Source organism: Chamaea fasciata, unplaced genomic scaffold, assembly GCF_029207755.1.
Source record: "Chamaea fasciata isolate MVZ Bird 193981 ecotype frontalis unplaced genomic scaffold, bChaFas1.0.hap1 SCAF_1, whole genome shotgun sequence".
Classification (NCBI taxonomy): Eukaryota; Metazoa; Chordata; class Aves; order Passeriformes; family Sylviidae; genus Chamaea; species Chamaea fasciata.
This window is the reverse complement of record NW_027094086.1, coordinates 49,520,725-49,542,738: the sequence shown is the minus strand read 5'-3', so window position 1 is coordinate 49,542,738 and position 22,014 is coordinate 49,520,725. Positions and strand designations below refer to the sequence as shown.

Sequence of the window (22,014 nt, the reverse complement as noted above, 5' to 3'; positions counted from 1 at the left end):
GCTTTTTGTGATCAGTTCTTGACCCAGTTTAGAGACAGTGCTAGCTCCAACCTTGTTGAGCTGCTTTACAAATGAAAAGCAATGCCAGGACTGAATTTCACCCCACTGTGAGGACAACTCTAGCCTTAAGTGAACTTGCTCCATACCACAAGACGGACTAAGATGGTTGTTGAGCAATACCCTGTTTCCTCCTTGGCTACCAAAGTGTCTATCAATAGGAAAAGGGGATTGCAATTTGAGTGTGCTAAGATCACTCATGTGTGCTCCATCACTGATCAGAGGAAAACCCAAGATAATTATCATGTTAAGATAATTAATAATGCTTCCATCTTCAGGCACACTTAAAAGCATGCTCATGTTTTCAACAATTGTCATTGTGACTTTCCTCTGAAGTCCTAATCCAAAGTTAATAAGTACCATCTTATTGATCCTGCAGATCCAAAACCTGAAGGAAAACATGGTGTACCAGTTCCAGGTGGCTGCTGCTAACCTGGCAGGGGTTGGGGCACCCTCTAAACCCAGCAACCCCTTCAAATGTGAAGAGTGGACCATTGCTGTGCCTGGTAGGATCCTGAGTGGGACACAGCCCAGGGGTGCTCTGGGACTGATTATCTAATGCAGGCATTTTGCAGGGGAGTCAACAGAACACTGAAGTTCATGGCCAGGCTTGAATCGTCAGCGCTTTGATTTAGTACCATTACAGTGTTGGCTTACATAATCCCTATTAGTAGCATTTTACAAGCGGCTTCTTTAGTTTTCTTTATCTTTCCTTCTTTGTTCCTCTGCTGTGTCTGACACTTTGCTTTCTAATTTAAGTACTGGACATAAATACCTGTCTAAGGTACAAGGCAGAGAAGAATGGGGTCTTGTAACCCTTATCTAAATGTATCACCATGAGGCAAGATCCCTGACCTTTTAACATTCATTGAAATGAATGAAAACAACCTCCACTGACTTCGGTGGACTTTAGACCAGTCCTTGAAGCAGCATATTAGCTTAATAATTAACTTATTTCCCTGAGTTTGGGGATTATTTGTCCATTTTGTAAGCTCATGAATATTTGATCAAGATACCAATCTCAACTAATTAGACCGTGTTTTGAGTTAGTCTTTTTTGATTGGTGTGGGTTGTATTTATATTGGGTCTAGGTATGATACAGAGGAACTAAATGTTATATAAGTTCTGTGTGCAGTTCTGGGTTCTGTCTGGTTTGGGTTGTGGAGTCTTATGCATTAGTCCCTTTGGGATTTATTTTGATACCACTACCCCAACTTTTACATTTCAGGGCCACCCCATGATGTCAAATGCACAGAAGTTAGGAAGGACTCTCTGGTTTTACTGTGGAAGGAACCAGTTTATTCTGGTCGTAGTCCCATAGTTGGTTATTATGTTGATATGAAGGAAAGTAAAGCAAAGGAGGAACACTGGAAAAGTGTCAATGAGAAGCCACTTCAAAAGAAATTCTTGAAGGTAAATAACTGAAGATTCAAATACTGGCATAGTAGCACAAGCTTGGGAAAGTCAGTTTTGATAGCATCATCCTGTGCTGGTCATGGCTCCACTTAAAGGATTACTCAGTAGGCCATATGACACATAATTTTTTGTAATGACTTCTAAATAAGTAGTCAGCAGTATTGCAGTTCTAGAGATAAGTCTGAAGAAGGCTTGCTATTTTTAAGCTTTTCACAAAATTTGAAAGATAACTCATTTTAAAGTGTGATCCTTTCATTTATGTTTTATAGGAGTATCCCCAGGTGATATAATGTCAGTATAATTCCTCAAGTCAGTCAGTTAAATCTGAACTATTAAATCCCCTCTTGTTTCTAAATAGGTGTGGCTGGCACTTATTACCCTGATAATTTATTTTTTTAAAGCCAGCATTTATCTGCAGTAAAAGACTATGATGTTTCAGAGGTCAATGTACATGAGTTAAAAACATCCTGTTCCAAAACCAATGCTCCTTTTTCTAAGAAATCAATGACAGCAATGACACTGCCTGAACATTAACTATGGACACAAGGAAGGAGCAAGTCACAAAGATTAGTCATGTCACTCTGGAATTGAATAAAAAAAAAGGAGAACTGGAAAAGAAACAAAACAAGAAAGGAAACAGAATTGTCAAATACTCAGACTGATCTTAATAAGTGTGAAATTAAAATCAGTGTTTTGCAACATACCATGTATGTATTTGGTTCTTTCAGATTGGTGGCCTGACACAAGGTGTAAGCTACGTGTTTCGTGTGCGGGCAATGAACCAGGCGGGCGTTGGGAAACCGTCAGATGTCACAGACGCTGTCACAGCTGAAACCCGACCAGGTTCGTTGGAAACACTTCCTCTTTGTCGTCCTGTTTACACAGGTTCCTCTTTGTGCAATGTGTTCACCTGCAGGCTACACGCCAAGAATCTGATCCTTCTCATGTCAAGCTTTTTAAATGAAACAAGATATGAGTTGAGGGCCATATCTTAAGTTCGTTGTCTGGTACATTTTCAGGTCAGAACAGATTTTCTTATCGTAACTACAGGTCCAGGAATATAAAGATACAATAAACTTGTAAGCTTTGCATGTCTCTACAGGTAGCTGCGTAAGTAGAGGACCGAGTAAGATCAGCTCAACGGAACAAAATTACAGATGTAAATTTTGCCTTTCCTGGTATTAAACCAATTGTTTATGCCTTATCATTCTCCTTATGTAATGTGCCTCAGGAAAGGATAAAATAAACTACATTTTTTCCCTTGGTCTTTAAAAGAAAGGCTTTAAAAGTACAGTGAAGTTATTTTGGGGACCACTTTCAAGTCTCAAATTCAAGTGCAACTGTTTGTTGGAGTCATCCTTGAAGGGTGGCTCCAGTGTGTCTGTAATACCAGCAGGAAACACAGGAACCAGTGCAGAGGCAGCATCTCCATACCTGGAACTTTGGAACTTCACAAAACCCCTGGGGTTTATTTAGCTATACCAGTAAAATAGGTGACTGGTCAGAGACAACGCCTTTTTGTCACAAAGCCGCCAATAGAAAGCACAAGCATGGACTTGTGGCTTACTCGTCTATTGACTATTTTAGAAGTGCAGGGTCCTACAAGGTGCCAAAATGAAATCCCAGATATTTAAAACGAATTTAGTATAAGGTTAGTGTGATGTAAGAAAGTACAGGGCTACAGTTCAACCTGGATCCGTCATACACCCTCTTCTCCTCTGACAATTTCCTTCCTACACCTGCAGACTTCATTTCCCTGGGATCCTTTCCCAGTTTCTGACCCCCAGGTTAATTTTTACATCCTCTTGCTCAGCTCTCATAGATGCCCAATCCCTATGACCAGGGCTGCAAAAGTTCTAACAAGTATTGAGTTAGACCTCAGTGAGGCTGTAAGTCAAGAAAGCCTGAAAAAGGGGGTCTGAAGCTGGGGGTGTAAAAGAACTGGAAAGCTCAGAGTAGGGAGACTGGGGTGGCTGCTGTTGAGCTAGGATGGGAAAAAGGGACTGGAAGGTGTAGATGGTCAGTTGAAAGCATGTAAGATTGGGATACAAGGAGAAAAAGAAGGTAAGTAATTTTGTGAATAAGAAGGATTTGAAATAGGATCTTTGAAAAATATAGGAAACAATTTCAGATCTATAAGATGATGAAGCACCAGGGCTATTTTCTATCAAGGCAAACCTTAAAAATTTATTCCTGAAAACAGCTACATACAACAGCTACTTCTAAAAAAATAATTAAGCCCCTATTTAATACTAAACTTTTGGCTTTTCTAATCTGTTTTTGTTGAGGGTTAATATCTGTGCATCATACTTCTGATAAAACGTTGCGATGATAACACTCTTCAAGTGTCCTAAATAAAGGACTGACCATGTTACTACAATTGAAAAGAAAAATACAAACCCTTGTGAAGATGACCAACATGACCAAAAAAAATTGTAGACTGTTTTCAGTGTTCACTCAAATGAGGTGAATTTGAGCAGAACATTCAGTTTACAGACCTGACCATTAGAGAAGGAGGGTTCATAGGTATGACATCTGAGGGAACACCAAAAAGTGAGAATTTAGCCCAGTGAACACTCAGGGAAACTGAAAATCACTTACGTGTACCAATCTGCTTGACCCATATTTTGAGCTGAGATCTGCTGATACAGAATCCACCAAACTAAGCTTCTTAAAGGTATTAAGAAAAGAAAAAAAACTTATTAAAAACAATTATTTCATAGAAGAGCCTCTTGAGCAGGCTTCCGCCTTTCTCACTCTAACCACAAAAATGTCAAGAACAATCATACCATTTTTAAAAAATTACCACAAATATTTTGGTGCTGCCCAATGAGTCATGCCTCTACTACCATCTTGGATGGAGACAAAATATTGTCAGGTCTCTCTAGACAGTTCCTGCTGGAATGCTACTTTTGGCGAACGTGTAAAATCGCAAGACAGCTGAGATTTCTAATCAAAGAATGTAAGCAAATAATATCCTGAATGAAATACCTGCTTTCATACAAAGAGTGCCAGTTGTCTTTATCCAAAGAAATGTGTAAATATAACAATTCAATACTTTGCATCCACTTTCTTTTCTTTGAAAACCATGTTTAATTTGTACAGTTATCTTCTAAAATTAATTTTTAAATCCCAACCATTGTAAACAAATACCAATCCAGGCTACTTTTGATCTATAACTTTGGCTTTTGACAAAAGAACTTTGGCATATGTAGATCTCACAGGAAACAAGAGAAATCTAAGAGCAGACTGCAACTCTTCCACATTGTTGCCCTTAGTCCTTGTTTATCTTGATGCAAAGCAAAATTAGATTAAGAGCTTGCATTAGCCACTTGAGAAGGGCTTGGACCTCAGGAATTGAGGAAAATCTGTCCCATTCAACTTTTCTGAATGGCTATATTCAAAATGATGCCATGACCTCTACTGTGTGGAAGATGCCTGCTTTATGTTCTGTTATTTCTTTCCTTTCCGTGCAATAAAATGCTTAGGTAAATGGAGATGTGCTATGACATCTAAGTATTTAATTTCTTACTGTGACACTAAGAGAAGCTCTGGATGATATGTTGAAACCAACAAGCTATCTAGGGGAGGAAAATTAAGACTGCTAGTACTATGGCAGCTTCTTTGGCTCCACTTTGCAGGATAGGTGGAGTGTGGTTTTCAAATGTGGTCAGCAGTTTAGACAATTTTTTTTTACTCATATAAATCTTAGAGATAAATTCCATCATCACTTCTGGAAATGAATGCTATACATTGCTACGATAATGAGAATGTTTTAAAACAAATGTAAAAGATTCTATTGTTCAAATTAACCTCATGGCTGTAGTTCTTTCCATGTCACATAAAGTGTCATAAAAAGATTCATGGGCTAATGACCCAGAGGAAACCAAACACTAATGAAATTTCAAATGATGAATTTTGCATATAATAAATTAAATTATAACAAAAATTTGCAAATATATTGTTGCCTAGTAAAATATTTGTAGGTCTCAGACTTCATTTATCACAGTTTGGTACTTAATGTGCTTCACTACTGCAAGTGATGGTACATAACGGTACCAAAATGGGAATATTAATCTCATTTTTCATTAAACGCTTATGGCAAAGTGTGAAGACTAAGAAAGCTGTGTACACACAGATTGTCATGACAGGAGCTGCTTGCAGTGCTGGAAAAGATGTGTGTAGTATTAGGATGATGAAACACAGAAATCTCCTATTATGCTTGTGGGTCACTAAGAATTATGCTGAAAATAAAGCACTTAATCTCGGTGTCAAGAATAAGGCTCTTGTCCTTAAAGTACAATACTTTGTGGAGAAAGCGTGTCATCAGTATTCTGGGCAGCCCAGAATTGTCGTAGCCCAAGTAATAGGACATGACTGCCCTATTCAGAAGGAGATCCAGCTCAGAGGTGTTCAGAAAAGAAGGCTGGATGTTCTCCAGCACCTCTCAGTGCACATGCTCTCCCTGACATTCTCAGACAAGTTGTTGAAATGAACATTAATGCCACAGATGACAAGCTCACTGGGTTTTCCAAATCCCAGATGAAATTCCCTCAGCTCCACTGGGGTGTGAGGGAGCAGAATAGAGGTGCCTTCAGGTTGCTGACCCAGGATTCACCCCAAGGCCTTTTAAAGGACAAACTGGGTCAGCCTATCCAGTTCAATGACTGAAGGTACTGGCAAGACTGGGTGGGTGACTTAAGCAGCTAATTGCAAATATTCACTTCCTTTGTGGGCCCTGGATTAATGGTGCAGACGGCAGCAGGGCTGGATGCCAAGCACAGCAATTAAACCAACCTCCCTGAGTAAAGCCAGTGTCACCAATTTGTGCCTCAGTCACAAATGTGTGCTGCTGGGGCAACTTGACTGCTTCCTCTTCTTCAAATCCATGCTGTATAATGAAAGCTCTAGCTATTCCTTACCATGGAAAATACTGCTAATTAATAGCTCAGACATTTAGTAGATTTAGAGTCTTGCTTTTTACCCCCTTCATTGCAACTCTTGTGCATGCTTTGATGTTTAGATTCACACAAATAAATCAGTTGATTTATGATGTGTTTTAACCTGTGGATTAGAAAAAGAACTCTTCCTGTGAATCAAAGACCAGGGATATCGATGAGTGCAGCAATTTATGTTCCAGCTGAGAAAATGGCAAGGATCTGCTTAATCCACTCTCTGAATGACATCTGTAGAATTTTGTTTGCTGACTTCTCTAAGAAACTGGACTTGCCTTGTTCTGCTCTTTAAGGAACCAAGGAAGTGGTGGTTGATGTAGATGACAATGGAGTAATTTCCTTGAACTTTGAATGTGATCAGATGTCTCCAGACTCTAAGTTCATTTGGTCCAAGAATTATGAACCAATTGAGGATGACGCTCGACTGAACATCGATACCAAAGGCGGAAAGTAAGACCCTCAGGGGTAGCAATAGTCTTGTGTTTGAGAGATCTAGACTGTCACAGAAATACATCATTTTAATGTTTGACTGCAGGAAGAGTTAAAACTGCCTCTGTTACTTGATGGTTACTTCCTGAGAATGTTATTCTCTGAACGGTAAACCCATACCCAGTCCATTTGGAAATTGTAGCTTGCACAGAATGAGTCAGACCTCCTCTGTAGGCACTTTAGTGATGTTTAGGCATGGGGAGAGAAAATCTGTGCCCTCTCACCTTATAACCTCTCAATCAAGGCAGAATATCATTATTATTATTACTATTATTATTATTACTACTACTAGTAGTAGTATTCCTAGTCCTATTCCTAGTATTTTAAATCTCCAAATAATAAAACTATCTGGCTTCTTGCAAAATGCTTTTGCCTTGTAATGCAGCTGTAGTCTTTGGAACTGCTGCAGTAAGCAAGGCTTTCTTATGACGGCATCACCATAGCCTGATTTAGTAATTTATGTAATGTCTCCAAGCCTACTCTGTTTCTTCAGGCTTTTCCCAGAGGAAGACAAGGTGAGTGCACAGGTTCAGCCCATGAAGAGCCTCTGTGCTCTCCCAGTGATATAACCTGTATCTAAAGAAATACAGTCATGGTGCTGCCATATAGAAACTGAGTCAGCCTATACCTACAGTATCCTTCCAGGCTCATCAAAGGCCTGACAACATGCCTTTTTTCTTTTGGTGCCATCACCATTTTTATCACACATGGTAGGACTTACTAGGACATATAGACAGAAAGGAGGGGTTTGGTTTAGATGGATTTCACCTTTTCATCACAGTGCTTTTTTTTTTTTTTTTTTTTTCCCTTTTATAGGTCAAAACTCTCCTTTAAGGATCTTGGAGAAGATGATTTGGGAATTTACTCTTGTATTGTTACAGACACTGATGGAGTTTCATCAAGCTACACAATTGACGAGGAAGGTAGACACAATGCCTACTAAGCATGCCTAGTTTGCTTTCACATCTGTTTTTCCCTGCTGCTGTGTCTCTGAGATCCAAAAGGAATGCACACACCTCATATTACTTCTTTTATGTCTTTTGCAGAAATGAAACGCCTGCTTGCTCTGAGCCATGAACGCCAGTTCCCAAGTAAGTGAATCAATCATGTCTGGGGGGCAGAGCTTTGCATGCAGTGGGTATCACAAACCTGATCTAGTTGAAGATGTCCCTGCTCATACAGGGGGCTTGGACTAGATAACCTTTGAAGGTCCCTTCCAACCCAAACCATTCTATGAGTCTATGGTCACAAAGCTCCCGCCACCATCAGGTAAGGGGATCACTATAGTAATTTCAAGTGAAAGCGGGTTTGGATTGAAAAATTCAAGATTTATTTTTCTCTCCCTCTTTCATTACATTTGTATATTACTGATGTTCTTCCCAAACTATTGCAGGCTACTGGTCTACATAATAAGTCTGTATAACAGCTGGAAAATAAGTACCATATTGGCTTTGCTTCTTCTGCAGAACAGGCTTTAATACTTATTCAGCATGCTTGACCTGATTTGAAAACCAGAATTTGAAAGATTCTCTAATTTTATTCCAACAGAAGTTAAGTTAAATTTAAGGTTAACAAATTTGGCAAGTGTAGTAAATTCAGCTGTAATGATCCATATGTACAGAATTTTCCTGCTGAAATTCATTCTCTCCCTCTTTCCTGGAACATTTGACAAAATTTTAACATGTTTTCTACTCTTGGAATGGTATTTTTGTCAATTCCACAGACATTCATCACACCCTGGCACGATTTGGTTATTTTTATTGGACTATTACTTGAATAAATGGGGGAAAATAATACTGGATTATATAATGAATCTTAATGCACACAACAAGATGAGATTTCAGCCTGGTTTCATCTTTTCCCACTATATTCTCTTCTTTTTCATTCCAGGCACTAAAACTCTTGCCTGCATTTTAAAATCTTCAGCTTACTGCATGCACTGCTGGCACCTCTTCCAACTCAGCCCACATTGCGCCTCTCAGCCCAGCCAATCCTTTGCTACAGAAATGGCCTTTTGGCCTACATCATCTCTCTCGTTTCCTTCTTCGTCTTTTTCTCATCAGCTCCACTCTTCTCAACATACTCTATCACCTTTTGATAGCTTAGTGACAACCCAAACAAAGCCTTGTTTACTCCTGCTCCTCCCAATTACCTTCTCCCACTTATATTTTCACACTAAAAGTCAGTCATCACAAAACCTTGCTGCTGTCGCATGACCTTACTTGCCCTGACCTTTCCCTTCTGAGGACTCTTCCATGCTTTGTGCTTACTACCAATGTCACAAAATAAGCTCCTCAGGACACAGATCATCCTTTTTGCACTGTATTAGGTAACAGCACACACATAGCTGCGCATGAGCTTCCAGAAGGCACAGGCAGACAAGGGAGATCACTGCAGAAAGTATCCTTAAGGAGGAAACTGTCTTAAATGCTTTGGCCACTCTGGGCCCTTGTGTACACTTCAAGAAAAATATATATTACAACTAGGGGTCGAGATTCAGCTGTTTGTACTTCTGAGCAGAAATTAATGGGATTTCTGTTTAGAAACACATGCAGCCAGTAACTCCATGGGAAAATGGATTGCTAGAATAACAGCCTTACAGAACACAACTGCATATGGGTACAACAGTGTGTTGGTATGAGGTAAAAAGAAACTCTTCCAGCTCCTCAATTTAGCAACTGCCCAAGGACTGCCTGTCAAGTGCTGCCAGTAATTTGTAATGCTATACAAATAGGATGTAAAACTACTGGAAAATGCCTAAAATAGCTATCGGTGCTCATGGAAATATTTTAAATTAGACTTTTGCTCATGGCAGGCTGTAAGGCAAATTTGTCCAGTTCCTTTAGGCTGAGAAGTGATCAGACTTTTCTCCAAAAAAGAATCCTTTTGCATCCTTTCAGCCATTTATTTAACAGCTGCTGAAATACTTTTCTCTCTTCCATGTTAGACTAAGATATTCTTAGTTAATAACAGGCAAGCCAAGTGGGGGCTTAAAATTGCTGTAGAGCTGACAGTGAGACAAAAGCAGTGCAGCCTGATGTCTATTCACACTCCCACTTGCTTCCTGTACCATTTCAGTTGCTTTGTTTTAAGAAATTATGCAAGCCCTGAGATTCTTTCTGTTTCTTACCCACAAAGTGATGTGCTGGGTGAGGAAGGCTCACACGGACCATTCCCACAGCAGGGACACACTTCCATGAGGTTGTCTTTGCCCCACTCCCTCATGGCAATGCTGCCTTTCCAGGCTCCAGGCTTTTCCCTCTCTGGTTAAGCATGTGCCTTTTCCATAAATCTCTTTGTTTCCCTGTGACTGTTGCCACACCTCTCAGGAGCTTTGTTTTTATCAGAGGCAGACCCTGTTCCACACAGGCACTAATAGCACACACGTGGGTGTGGGAGGGAGAAGGAATCAGTGTGGGAAAGGAAGAGCTGAGGGGTCCTCACCCCCTAAGTCTGTTTGGCAGTGGGGTGGGATGGCAGCTGTGCTCCAGAAGGCACCCCAGTCATTTAGAAGGATTCAAATAGCAGGAGGAGAGACACCAGACACTACCTTGGTCCCAGTCCTCATCTGCTTGCAGGTGAGCCTTTGCCTACGCCAAGCTAAAGAAACCAGCCTGCCCTGGGAGGCGTGTCTTTATACTGCCACCTGACTACCTCATTACGTGTTTTGCAAGGTGTTTGTGCACTGCTCTCAGTTGTTCCATGCTACACCCCAGCAATGCAGACTCTGCACTACTGAGAAACTAGAGCCTGGGGGAGCGTTCACACACAGCAGCACACGTAATTCTGAGAGTATGACTTTTACTGAGAACCTGCACATCCACCAGGACAGATAACATGACAGAAGTCAATGAGATGAGCAATATGCCCCAGTATCAGACTCTAACTACTCATGCCTAATGTTGCTGATCATGGTATCTTAAAGAAAAGTTACAATGAAAGCAAGCTGAGGACTGTTACTAATAGGAACTAACTAACTAAAAAAGAGTTACCTATGGTATAGTATAGAATTTTTACTTATTTTTCGCCTGTTGGCACACTGAATCGGTTTATATGTGGGGGTTTCGGTTTTTTATAGGAAAACAAAAGGTACTGGGGAGACTGAGGTTGTGTTGGGATATTTGGTGAATTCTGGAGATGGAGGTTCCACTCATCAGAGGATCAAAAGTGTTTTCAAAAGGATGAGAGTGTTTTCAAAATCTCCAAACCTACAGCTCAGCAGCTGACTTTCTGTTCTGGCTTTGTGCTTGGAAATATTTTTGTGTTTTGTTTTGTTATTTCCCCTCTGAGTCAGTTCACTGTCTTACAGTAATATTATTAGACAACTCATTAAACATGGGTTTGCACCATACAGACTCATGTAATGCTTCACAGATACTTGCAGTTTGCATTTGAAATAGCCTTGTTTTAGAATGGAGCAGACCTCATATCCTGAGCACTTTTAGTTTGGACAGACCTTGTGACTGAAGGATCAAAAGACTAAATCTCATCTGTCATTCTATGTACATGTGGGTGGAGAGGCATTCTGTCTAGATGAAGAGCTGTTATGAGCTAGTTACTTTGTGTACAGAATTCAGGTATGGAATGATTAAGTGGCTTTCAGGTTGCAGCAGACAATAGTTGTTGGGGCACAGGCAAAATAAATGCATCATTCCTTTCTTTCTTCTTTGTAGCTGTCCCACTTATCTCTGAGTTGGCAGTGGAAATCTTGGAAAAAGGAGAAGTGAGATTCTGGCTGCAAGCTGAGAAACTATCTGGCAATGCAAAGGCCAACTTTGTATTTAATGATAAGGAGATTTTCAATGGAGAGGTAAGGCTTTTCTCTGCTTACATGTGTTTGCCTTTTCATGAGTATCAATGAGGATTAGTGTCTTTATCTTCAGCATGCTTCCAACTAGTATTCTACTCTGATGCATTTTCATGAGAAATAGCATGTGTTGTGGAAAGCATGATTAGAAAGATTTTATCCATACTTCTGAGCTCCAGATGAATTCTTCTGGATGCATTTTATAAAGGGAAGGTATACAAGGCCTTCCTGCCACTTTTGTGAATACCACATGTTCTATTAACTGTGGTCTTCAAGGAATCACTGCAATCACCGAGACTCCACCTACCTCCTTCTTCTATAGTACTAGAATATCCTTATTCTCACCTCTCCTTTGTTTGAAGGAATTTATTACATCACAGAAAAATTCCCAAGTTGTTGTTTCCAGCTGCAGAACTTGTTACCCCCAAAGACAGGACGTGGCATGATTTTGTTGCAACACTAGTATCAGATAGAAGGCAGAGATGGAGCATAAACATAACCTTGTAAAATATAATTACCCTCAAAGAAAGCATTATTCTGAGGAGATGCAAATCTAGACCTTTCTAATGAAAAGGAACATAGTACTCACTGTGCAACAGGCATGTCGTGCTTATACAGCATCAGTTAATAAACATTTATTTCTTTATTTGGTTGTACATTTGGAGCTTGAGCTACAGACAGTGAGTTAGAATAGGATAGGGATCTGAACAAATGGGAACTTGAAGTGGGAATCCAAATAAAGAAAACAAAATTTCTCCTAAAGAGACCACTATACACTTTACAAATATTTTCTGTCTCTGACATGTATTAATTGTTGCTTTACTTTCCCCTCCTGCAGAAATATAAAATGAAGGTGGACCGCAATACCGGCCTTGTTGAAATGATTATGGATAAACTTGAGGAAAAGGATGAAGGCACTTACACGTTCCAGCTGCAGGATGGAAAAGCAACCAATCAGTCTAGTCTTGTCCTCATTGGTGATGGTAGGCTAATCTGTATTATACAGTGGGCTGGAAAAATTATGCCAAGGTTATCTCAGTTGTCATCTTCAGTTTTCACTGTTTTCAACACCAACAGACGTTCCAGTTTTTTTATGCCACAGTTTTGCCTGCCTCCTACAGGACAGGGCATGTGTGTGAACTGAAAATTTTAAAGTGATGGGAGGAAGAGGAAATGTTACAGAAACATAAAATACTGTAGCATGCCGTGGTTTGCTTTCCTATGGGTGGAATGAAAATTTCCCAAATAAAAAGCCCTTTCAGCTAGGAACAAGTAGCTGCACCTGTCAGAGCTCAAGCAGCTGCTAACTCTGCTGCCTCTCATTTGCCTTCCAACCAGGAGCTGTATGATTGGGGATTGCACATTAACAGACAGGACACATTAAACTCCTGATGACTGCAAGCAGCCAGGAAAATTGAGTTAGTCATAATCAGCTTCTGACACTCTGGAATGTTCAGTGAAAACTCGATCCTATGGCCAGATTTTCACTGACATCCAAGGGACAGAGTTAGACTGAACTGTTACAGTGACATTCAGCATTGTGCAAATGGCACATAAAGTTTGACCTTGTATTTCTTACTGGTTTTAATTCCTAGTATTCAAGAAGCTACGGGATGAAGCAGATTTCCAGAGAAAAGAGTGGCACAGGAAACAAGGTGATAATATGATTGCTAATAAGAATCACACATGTGTTAGTCTGTTAAGAGTTTTTTTATATTTATATATATTAATTTGAAATACATGGGATTGCTTCTGAATATGTGGTTGCTTCTGAAGCAGAAATAGGAAAAATAAAAGCACATTAAAATATAACAGTATTCTTGTCAAGTAAAACACATGTGTCTTTCATTTTGCATCATGAATAACCATTGATGTGACCTTTAAAAATCTACCTGTAATTTCAAACAGGTCCTCATTTTGTGGATAAACTGGGATGGGAAGTTACCGATGAGTGTAATGTGATGTTGAAATGTAAGGTAAGGGGCAGGGAAAACCCTGAATAAAATGTTCAGAGTATATTGGCCTACCACTACCTAGATGGTGAGGATGGGAAGGAACTAAAGACATGTCCTTTACTTTTGTCCAGCTGCATGTTGGACAGTGCAAAGCCTCTGAAGGTTAATCCTACTGAGGCGACAGCTCACTGCATGTAAGAAAATATGTTGGAAAACAGCTTGAATTTCTTTCTTCTGGTCTATCAGCCACTCGCTCAAAGAAAGGCACCTGAAAAGGAATGACAAGTCTTTGTAAATCCAGGCATTTACTCATTTTTAGCCTGCTTATGCATGTAGAAATTCCCTGGGCAGGATCAACTCATTCCCTAGTCTCCTTTTCTCTCTCTCTGCATCCCTGTTGTTTCCCTTCTTGCCTCCCTCATTTTAAAATGAAGGCCTGCAGTAACTCACTGCAACCAGGTTGTAAAGCCTGCTGTTCTTCTGTGAGAGACCTGACCATGCTAACCCATGGAACAAGCTAACCCAAATTATAACCCCAAGCTCCCCTGCTCAGATGAAGTGAATAATTGCGATGTGGTTTTTCATCCATTTTAGGTGGCTAATATTAAGAAGGAAACACACATTGTGTGGTACAAAGATGACAGGGAGATAATGGTAGATGAAGAACATGACTTCAAGGATGGCGTGTGTACTCTGCTGATATCAGAGGTAAGTGACTGTCTACATTAGCCCTCAGTTGAAATTAGTGTTCAGATGAATTATATGATCTAATCTGGTACTCCAGCAGAACAATTGAAAAAGGAAGTGGGTTTTAAAAATGGAAAAGCTCACAAGGCATTTGTGTTTTTGCTAAAGCAAATGTCTGTCTGTAACTGCTTGTTCAGATTTTCAGGAAATGATGACAGCAGAGATAATAAGCTTGTCACTTCCTTTTCATGTCAATTTAGCAACAGATTGAGACCACATTTCCATTCTGAATAGCATTTGAAAAGTGCTTGTCACTCAGGCTTTCAGAGGGGTCTGGTTCATGCCCAGCCTTGCAGCAGATTTGGGGTAGGACAAGGTCCTGCACACCAAGACCTCCTGCAAAGCCCATGCCACCATCCCCACCAGGAGTAGGGTAGCTGGGGGGCACGGGGGCAGCCCCAGGCATCGGGCACTTGCCTGGGGACAGGGACGGGATATCAGGTGGGTTCACAAGAAAAATCTAGATTTTTCTACAGTACCTGTTCTGAAAACTGGTTTTATCATTACAATATTGCAGTTTTCTAAGAAAGATGCTGGCACTTATGAAGTCATACTGAAGGACGACAGAGGAAAGGATTCCAGTGAGCTAAAGCTCAAGGACACAGGTCAGAGTCTGGCTGTGGTCAGCCACACCAGCAGATACCCTGGCTGAAGTGGGTTCAGGGTAATGCAGGCATCTGCACATGTTGCCTTCCTGTGGCTTTGTTCCTCATGCGTACAAGATCATCTGATTAAAACAACCGAGATTTTTCGGTTCAAATAACATTTGAATACAGATTATTGCATCTAGATTCTGTATAATTTTGGGAGCATAGAGTGGTTAATGCTAAGCAAAATGATAACAGATTTCCTCAGGGGGGCATCAATAAGCCTAAAAGTATAGAAAAAATTACAGAATTAGATAATTTAAAAATATTTTTATTATATTTTGCCAATTACTTAGAGGCCTTTCCACTTTCTGTGATTACTATATTCTTAACATTTCACTCCTATCCATTAGAATGTATATAGACGGGTTAGCATTCCAGCTGAATAGTGTCATTTACAAAAAAAAATAAATAACATTGTCTTGTTCAGCTGCATTCATCAAGGCTGCACTTAAAGAAAGTCTGAAAACTGTAAAATAAGAGGCTACATTTCTGCATTACTCCGATTTCTAATATGCTTGAAAAGGTAGCTTTTTCAAAGACTGGTTTTTCAAACCTTCTGGGGAGAGTATTTCAGAGTCAGTACTTGTCCTGCTGTTTACTGTGCTTGAACTGCAGACACAGAGTCTTAGTCTCTGGATTTTATTTCCACAGCTTTTGCAGATCTGATGAATGAAGTATGCAGAAGGATTGGTAAGCACTTAATTCTTTTTTCGAATGAATGACTCATTGTGGCACTCAATGAATTGCTGTATGGCTGCATAAAACCATGTGCTCTTCTTTCAGCTTTATCTGCAACAGACCTGAAAATCCAGAGCACAGCTGAGGGTATCAGACTGTACTCCTATGTTACTTACTATGTGGAAGATTTGAGAGTAGGTTGGGTGCACAAGTAAGTACACAAGAGCTTTGCAAAACCCAGTGCAATTTTGGCTTCATAGGTTCAGAAAGAACCTGGATGTGCAAGAGATGATGTCCAGGTTTCCTCTCCTCTCTCATGAGTCCTTATCTCATATGAGTTTGTTTCAATTACATTCACAGGAAATCAGTATGAGAGCCAGGTGTGGCAGTTCAGGCCCTCCTGTTGTTTCTCTCATAAGAGACAGTCCCACACCACAGGATGCCAGCAGGATCATGCTGCTTCAGAGCACTTCCCACCTCCCCAGTGGGAGCTGCATCTTTCCCTGACTCAGTTTTAAGGAGTGATCCAAATATAACCCGAGAGACGTCAGGCTTCAGAAGAGGCTAGCACCACGGGTTCAGAGATAACTGCCCTAGAGGTCTGCTTGTCTAGAAGCCACAATTCAGTGGAACTGGGACAAGCAGGCATATCCTCTTAATGCATGGCTTCATTTTTAGGAGGCAAAGCAAATTCCAGCATGTGCCCGGGGCAGTAAAATCCAGACAGCCCCTGCTGCAAGCACTACAAACCTAACCAAGACAGACAGAGGAACTGAGATTTAAAAAAAAAAAAATTGAATGCCCAGTTCCCCATAAAATTAATGGGAGTTGCACATCCAAATCTATGAGACAGCTTTGAGTTCTCAGCCAGTGCAAACAGCTTGCACTGAAAAACCCAGAGAAATAAACAAGAGAAGTAAACAACTTAGATCACTTCAAATCCATTATGACTATTCTTGCTGTTTCACTTCCTGTGGACATGGTAGTAGTTAGTCTATATGATGGAATCTGAATTACTGATCTCTCAATAAAACTCATGTAAATGAGGCATAGAAGACCAAGGATGTGCCGTACCAGGCTTGCTGTAATTATTGACACTGATGTTAACCAGCAGCCTGTCAGAGAAATGAAAGCAATTTGAGGCCTTCTTGTTTCTTGGCACCTATTTTGACCTGGTATCATCAAAAGTCCCAAGTATTTCAAATAAGTGCAAGAGAATATGAAGTATTCTGGGGTTTTTTCACCCCTCTCTCTCTTTTCTCCATTTCGTTTTTAGAATCTTGTTTCATCTTGAAGCATGTCAAATTAATCTAAGAAAAAAAAAATCCCTTCCAGTGCATTCAAAGTTATCAGTTTAAAGATATCAAGGAAATGAGTAGCTTATTTGACAAATATCTTTTGCCTCATCCAAGGAAATTAACTGCTTAGCTAGGAAGCTAAGAAATTGATTTTGGCAGCTGAGGAAGGGGGCTGTTGGGTTTTTTGTTTTGTTTTCTGTTTTTTTAATGGAAGAAGATATACTTATGTCAAAGTGTCTTTAAATTCCAAACATAGCAGAGCATCAGAAATAATTTCAACAGGGCAAACACTATTTCTGACAAAAGTGGGGTTTTTTTTGTAGATACAGCCCTGTATACTTCTGTTTAGCACAATCAGAAATAAACCTGTACTCAAAAGAGAACAGCCGCATTTGTGGATGCCTGGGCTGCCCTACAGAGATCTGGCTTTTAGACTTGTACAGCTTTTCTATGGCTCAGGTCGTAGGCTGAGATGCATAATTTTTCTGCAAGCTCTAAGGATAGCTGGACCTTGAACAGGAAAAGGCTGTCACACTGATTCTGCCCAAGTGGCTCACAACTCTAACAAAGATTTGACTTCAAAGGTTTCAGAATATGGTGGCATACCATATCATAGAATCTTGGAAATCATTTAGTAACTCCAGATGTGCTCAGTGACTCAACATGAGCAAATCCTTTTTATATTCCAGTCAAATGAAAAGGTAACATTGTTTTGGACTTTTCAGTGATACCCAGATTAAGTTCACAGACCGGATGAGGACTGGTGTCACTGGAGAGCAGATCTGGTTACAGATCAATGAGCCGACTCCACAGGACAAAGGCAGATACATAATGGAACTCTTTGATGGCAACACAACGCACAAGAAGACAGTGGATCTTTCTGGACAAGGTAGACCATTTTCTCTGCTAACATCATTGCTATATGGGCAGTGTGCTGTGGTAGTGTTGGCGCATCTACAGCAGGATCTTGCTACAGACCTGTCACCCTTTGGGGTCTGTGTGTGCACCCACCAGTCTGGCATTTTTTGTAGGGACTGTGTCAACTAAGCCTGACAGAGTTAAGAAGCATTTTTGGACAATACTCTTGGGAACAAAATGGGAAACTTTTGGGAATGGTGCTGTGTGGGATTGGGAGTTGGACTTGATGATTCTTGTGGGTTCCTTCCAACTCAGCTTACTCAGTGATTCTGTGATTTGTTCTCCCCAGCCCGTGCCATTTGTTTTCCCCAACCTGTACTCTCAAGTAATAAAATACAAACTGCTTTTTCTTATTCCAAATACTCACAGTCTGCCAACTGAGATGCCAGCCCAGTTTCTGAGCTATTTTACAAAACCCCTTGTGTTCCTGGCATTGATTGGCAGTTTTAAACATGAGTTGTAGCACTGAATGCCTTCTGTGTGTCTCTCTTCCAAAGAATATTTGAAGGAGTAAGTGAGAGGCAAGTTTGTTCCGATACTTTCTTACCATATTTCTTTGATGGGTGTAATAAAACTCCTTATTCTTCAGAGATGCCAAGACCTCTCATCAGCATGAGGAAGGACTGTTAGGGGAACAACTTGGATTGACTGTGGGCAGCTTTTACTCTGAGAGACCTCTCAGGTCCTAGAGAACAGATTAACTCCTTCCAAACTACTCTTTCCATTCCCAGCTGTTCCCATCCCTAAAGCTTCACTTTTTGTTTGCAAGCTTTGTGTAAGGGCGATAACATTTTAATTATCTCCACACTGCTCCTTCTGTAATCTATCTTCACTTTCTAGGAAAAGACATTTCTTCTACCCTTTCAAAGCAGGAGAGGTTGACCTCCCCCATGGTAGAAGCATAGCCTGAATTTACGAAGGAGATAACAATTTGTGGTTTGCTTTGCTTGTAGCCATCAGTGTGATGCTTCAAGCAGACGTGAATAATCCTTGGAAAATCATATCTCTTGTATTCCACAAAGCAGTGATCTCTGAAGTGGGTGTGGGCAAGATGACCCAGTATGCTTCACTGGGACAGCAGGAAGAATAAACGAGAACTTCACTTGTTTACATCTACATAATCTATAAACAAATATGCCGATAGAGAGCATGCTCAAAATAATTTTAGATAGGGATGTATAAAAAGTTTGGAAGGTCACTGCCATAATCTCTCATTTAGGTGCTATATTGTGCATTTCTTCTCTCTTTTGTGAAATTACTTCAGCCTACTACTTTCTTGCCCTCTGTCTTAAAGACTGACTTCTAGAAGAAAAAAAGTGTGTTCATACATTCATATGTATATATAATAGCTGCCATATACCAGATAGCCTTTATCAGTTCAACCATTCAGCATTTTAGAGTTTGTACAATACACATGCATGCATTTGAAATTTTACATTTTAAATTTATTATGTCTACATTTAAAATTTATTTATTAATTTTAAATTTAAACTTGTGTGATGATTTATCTCTAAACCTACTTTTTTCCTCTTTAAAAAGCATTTGATGAAGCCTTTGCTGAGTTCCAGAGACTAAAGTAAGTATTATGCCATCTAAATACAGTAATGGCAGCCATAAAATAATAACAGTATTTGTTTGTTTTGTGCTGGAGATAACCTTATCTTATGAAACAATTCCTAGTCATACAGAAACCGGTAGGAGTTTTGCATGTGACTTCTTTGGTGCAACTCTTATATAACAGTCAGGTAGCAAAGAAAAACTGTACTGCCAAGCAATGAGAGAGATTTTCCTTAATGGATTAAAGGCAGTTAAAAAGATAATCTGTTTTTCAATCACTCTAAGTAAACCTTAACTGAAACTGGACTTTCCCTTTGTTTCTTTCAACTCCAGGCAAGCTGCGATTGCAGAGAAAAGTAAGTAGGCCTTCTTTGACAACGGTTGTAATAAACTGTTTATGAAGCTTTTCTTCCTCTCCAGGAAGGTGGTGTGTTCGGAAAGAGAGGGCATGTAGGCATGTGTATATGCATGTGCTCATCCTAAAATGAGTTTGTCCTTACACCAAGAAGTCAGTGACCCTGTGTTGATTTAACATTGGTGCACTTTGCAGCGAATATTATTATTCTTGTGGGTTAGGTTGATTTTTCTCATCTAAGCTCCTGTTCTCAATATCAGTTAGCCTTCTCTAAAAATTAACTTTATTACTGGGATCTGTCATGCATGTTCTCTGCACAAAAATCTCTTTGTTTTCAAAGATGGAGAAAATAATTTGGCTAGTTTTGAATGCTCTAAAATGTCAAATGGCTCTGCATTACTTACAGAAATGGGTAAGAAAGCACAAGTAGCTTATGAATTGCTTAGAATCTCCTCACACTTTTGCCTGTATGTCAGTTCCAACAGATCAACTAAAACAGAAGTATGTATTAACTATTTAAGGAGTAAGTTAATAGACTTCAATTTGAATTATTAAACTCATTATCCTCCCTGCTTACAGAAGCAGCCATGGAAAAATGAACTGTTCCACTGCAAATGACTTGCAGACCTGCATAAAAATGAGGGCAGAACTGGCTTTTGAAAAGTTATTTGAGAAAAATGTGTAGAGAGATAGAGCAGGGCTTGGATATGAACTGTAACCCCCACAAGTCCTGGCTGAGACAGTGCAAAGCGGTCAAGGATTGCCCTGACCTTTAATTTCTAACCCTGGACTATCCATAAGGCATGTTAACTGTCAGAACACAGTCCCTTTCCTGGTCTCCTAAGGCTGTTATCTCTGTGCTCCAGAGCACATCTTTTACAGAACAGAGGGGAACATTCTGTACAGTCATTTCCTTCCTTTGCCAGGCTCCACCCAGACATGTCACAAATAAAATCCATATTCCAGGATAAGTGCACTAAAGCCTGCATGTGATTGGCCTATTTGTATTTGTCTAAGATTTCTATGGGACTCTTGAGTTTAAAGCTAGATCAATCAGATGTCGGTCTCATTTACACATAGATACACACAAGTGGTGGAACTTCACTGTCGCCACTGAGACTGTAGTCTGTCTTTTTATCTAGATTAAAAGCCAATCTCCAGCACTTTACCTTAAGGTGTCATTCATTTCCCTTTGGACACACAATGTTTTTAGGGTAATTTTGACTACAGTAAAAATTTTGAGCACCAGATCTCAAAATGGAAATCTTTTTTGTGCACTCAGAATTAAAACTGAATTGATGTCAAAGTCTGCAGGACACAGCACATGTAGTTTAATTCCTCTCTGTAAGTGATTGACACCAACTATTAACACATCTTTTGGTGTGAATACAACATTTTTTAAAGTCCAAATGGTGTGCTAAAAATGCTGCATAGTTCTCTGCTAGCACAGATATCAGAGACAAGTTGTACATAAATAAGACAAAAGGAAAGAACTAGAAGAGAAACAGAATCCGGCATACAGTTGATTTTGAGACACTAAAGAAAATGACTCTTCTTTATTTCCAGATCGTGCACGGGTACTTGGAGGTTTGCCCGATGTTGTCACCATCCAGGAGGGCAAGGTACAGTAAATTAACTGAAGCTTTACACAACATCCCAACAGCTTGAATGCCTTTCAATGATGGGAAAATATTCACCTTTTTTTTTTTTTTCTTTTTCGTTAATTTTTTAAGATGCCATCTTTAAAATCTGCTACATTATTTATTCATCCTCTGCCTTCTGTACATAATTCAATGGACTTGCACAGATGGGTTTATGTATTCAGGGCAGTGTCTTTTCCTAAGAATTAGATAAAAGTGAGATGACAATGTGAGTTGGGACTAAAACTCCTTATATAACCAGCTCTTTAAAAATTCATGCACAGGTTTCATAGTGAGATTTTTTCTTGTAATAGGGCATCAGGAAAGTTTAACTCTTTTTTTTTTTTTTTTTTTTTTTTTCACATGGGAGCCAGTCGTTCTATGCCTACTGCAGTTAACTTCCTTGCATTGTGGCATAGTAATCACACCTGTAGAAGCTGGCTTTTAAATGGTGTAAAAGTAGTAAACCACAAAAACTCAATTCTCATCCAG

The 22,014-nt window shown here is 39.8% G+C and overlaps 1 protein-coding gene across 2 annotated transcripts in view; it reads left to right on the top strand.

Annotated features, from left to right (window-relative positions):
- MYOM1 (myomesin 1) overlaps positions 1 to 22,014 on the top strand; it is a 73,869-nt gene that overhangs the window by 41,945 nt on the left and 9,910 nt on the right. For both annotated transcript variants that reach the window (XM_066182907.1, XM_066182915.1), the window contains exons 20-37: positions 437 to 563; positions 1,286 to 1,470; positions 2,202 to 2,316; positions 6,722 to 6,878; positions 7,734 to 7,840; positions 7,964 to 8,008; positions 11,591 to 11,727; positions 12,563 to 12,707; positions 13,320 to 13,379; positions 13,633 to 13,700; positions 14,274 to 14,387; positions 14,944 to 15,031; positions 15,728 to 15,766; positions 15,860 to 15,965; positions 17,778 to 17,941; positions 19,510 to 19,546; positions 19,861 to 19,883; positions 21,449 to 21,504. In XM_066182907.1, the coding sequence (XP_066039004.1) occupies positions 437 to 563; positions 1,286 to 1,470; positions 2,202 to 2,316; positions 6,722 to 6,878; positions 7,734 to 7,840; positions 7,964 to 8,008; positions 11,591 to 11,727; positions 12,563 to 12,707; positions 13,320 to 13,379; positions 13,633 to 13,700; positions 14,274 to 14,387; positions 14,944 to 15,031; positions 15,728 to 15,766; positions 15,860 to 15,965; positions 17,778 to 17,941; positions 19,510 to 19,546; positions 19,861 to 19,883; positions 21,449 to 21,504 (1,773 nt within the window). The remainder of the gene's footprint in view (positions 1 to 436; positions 564 to 1,285; positions 1,471 to 2,201; positions 2,317 to 6,721; positions 6,879 to 7,733; positions 7,841 to 7,963; positions 8,009 to 11,590; positions 11,728 to 12,562; positions 12,708 to 13,319; positions 13,380 to 13,632; positions 13,701 to 14,273; positions 14,388 to 14,943; positions 15,032 to 15,727; positions 15,767 to 15,859; positions 15,966 to 17,777; positions 17,942 to 19,509; positions 19,547 to 19,860; positions 19,884 to 21,448; positions 21,505 to 22,014) is intronic.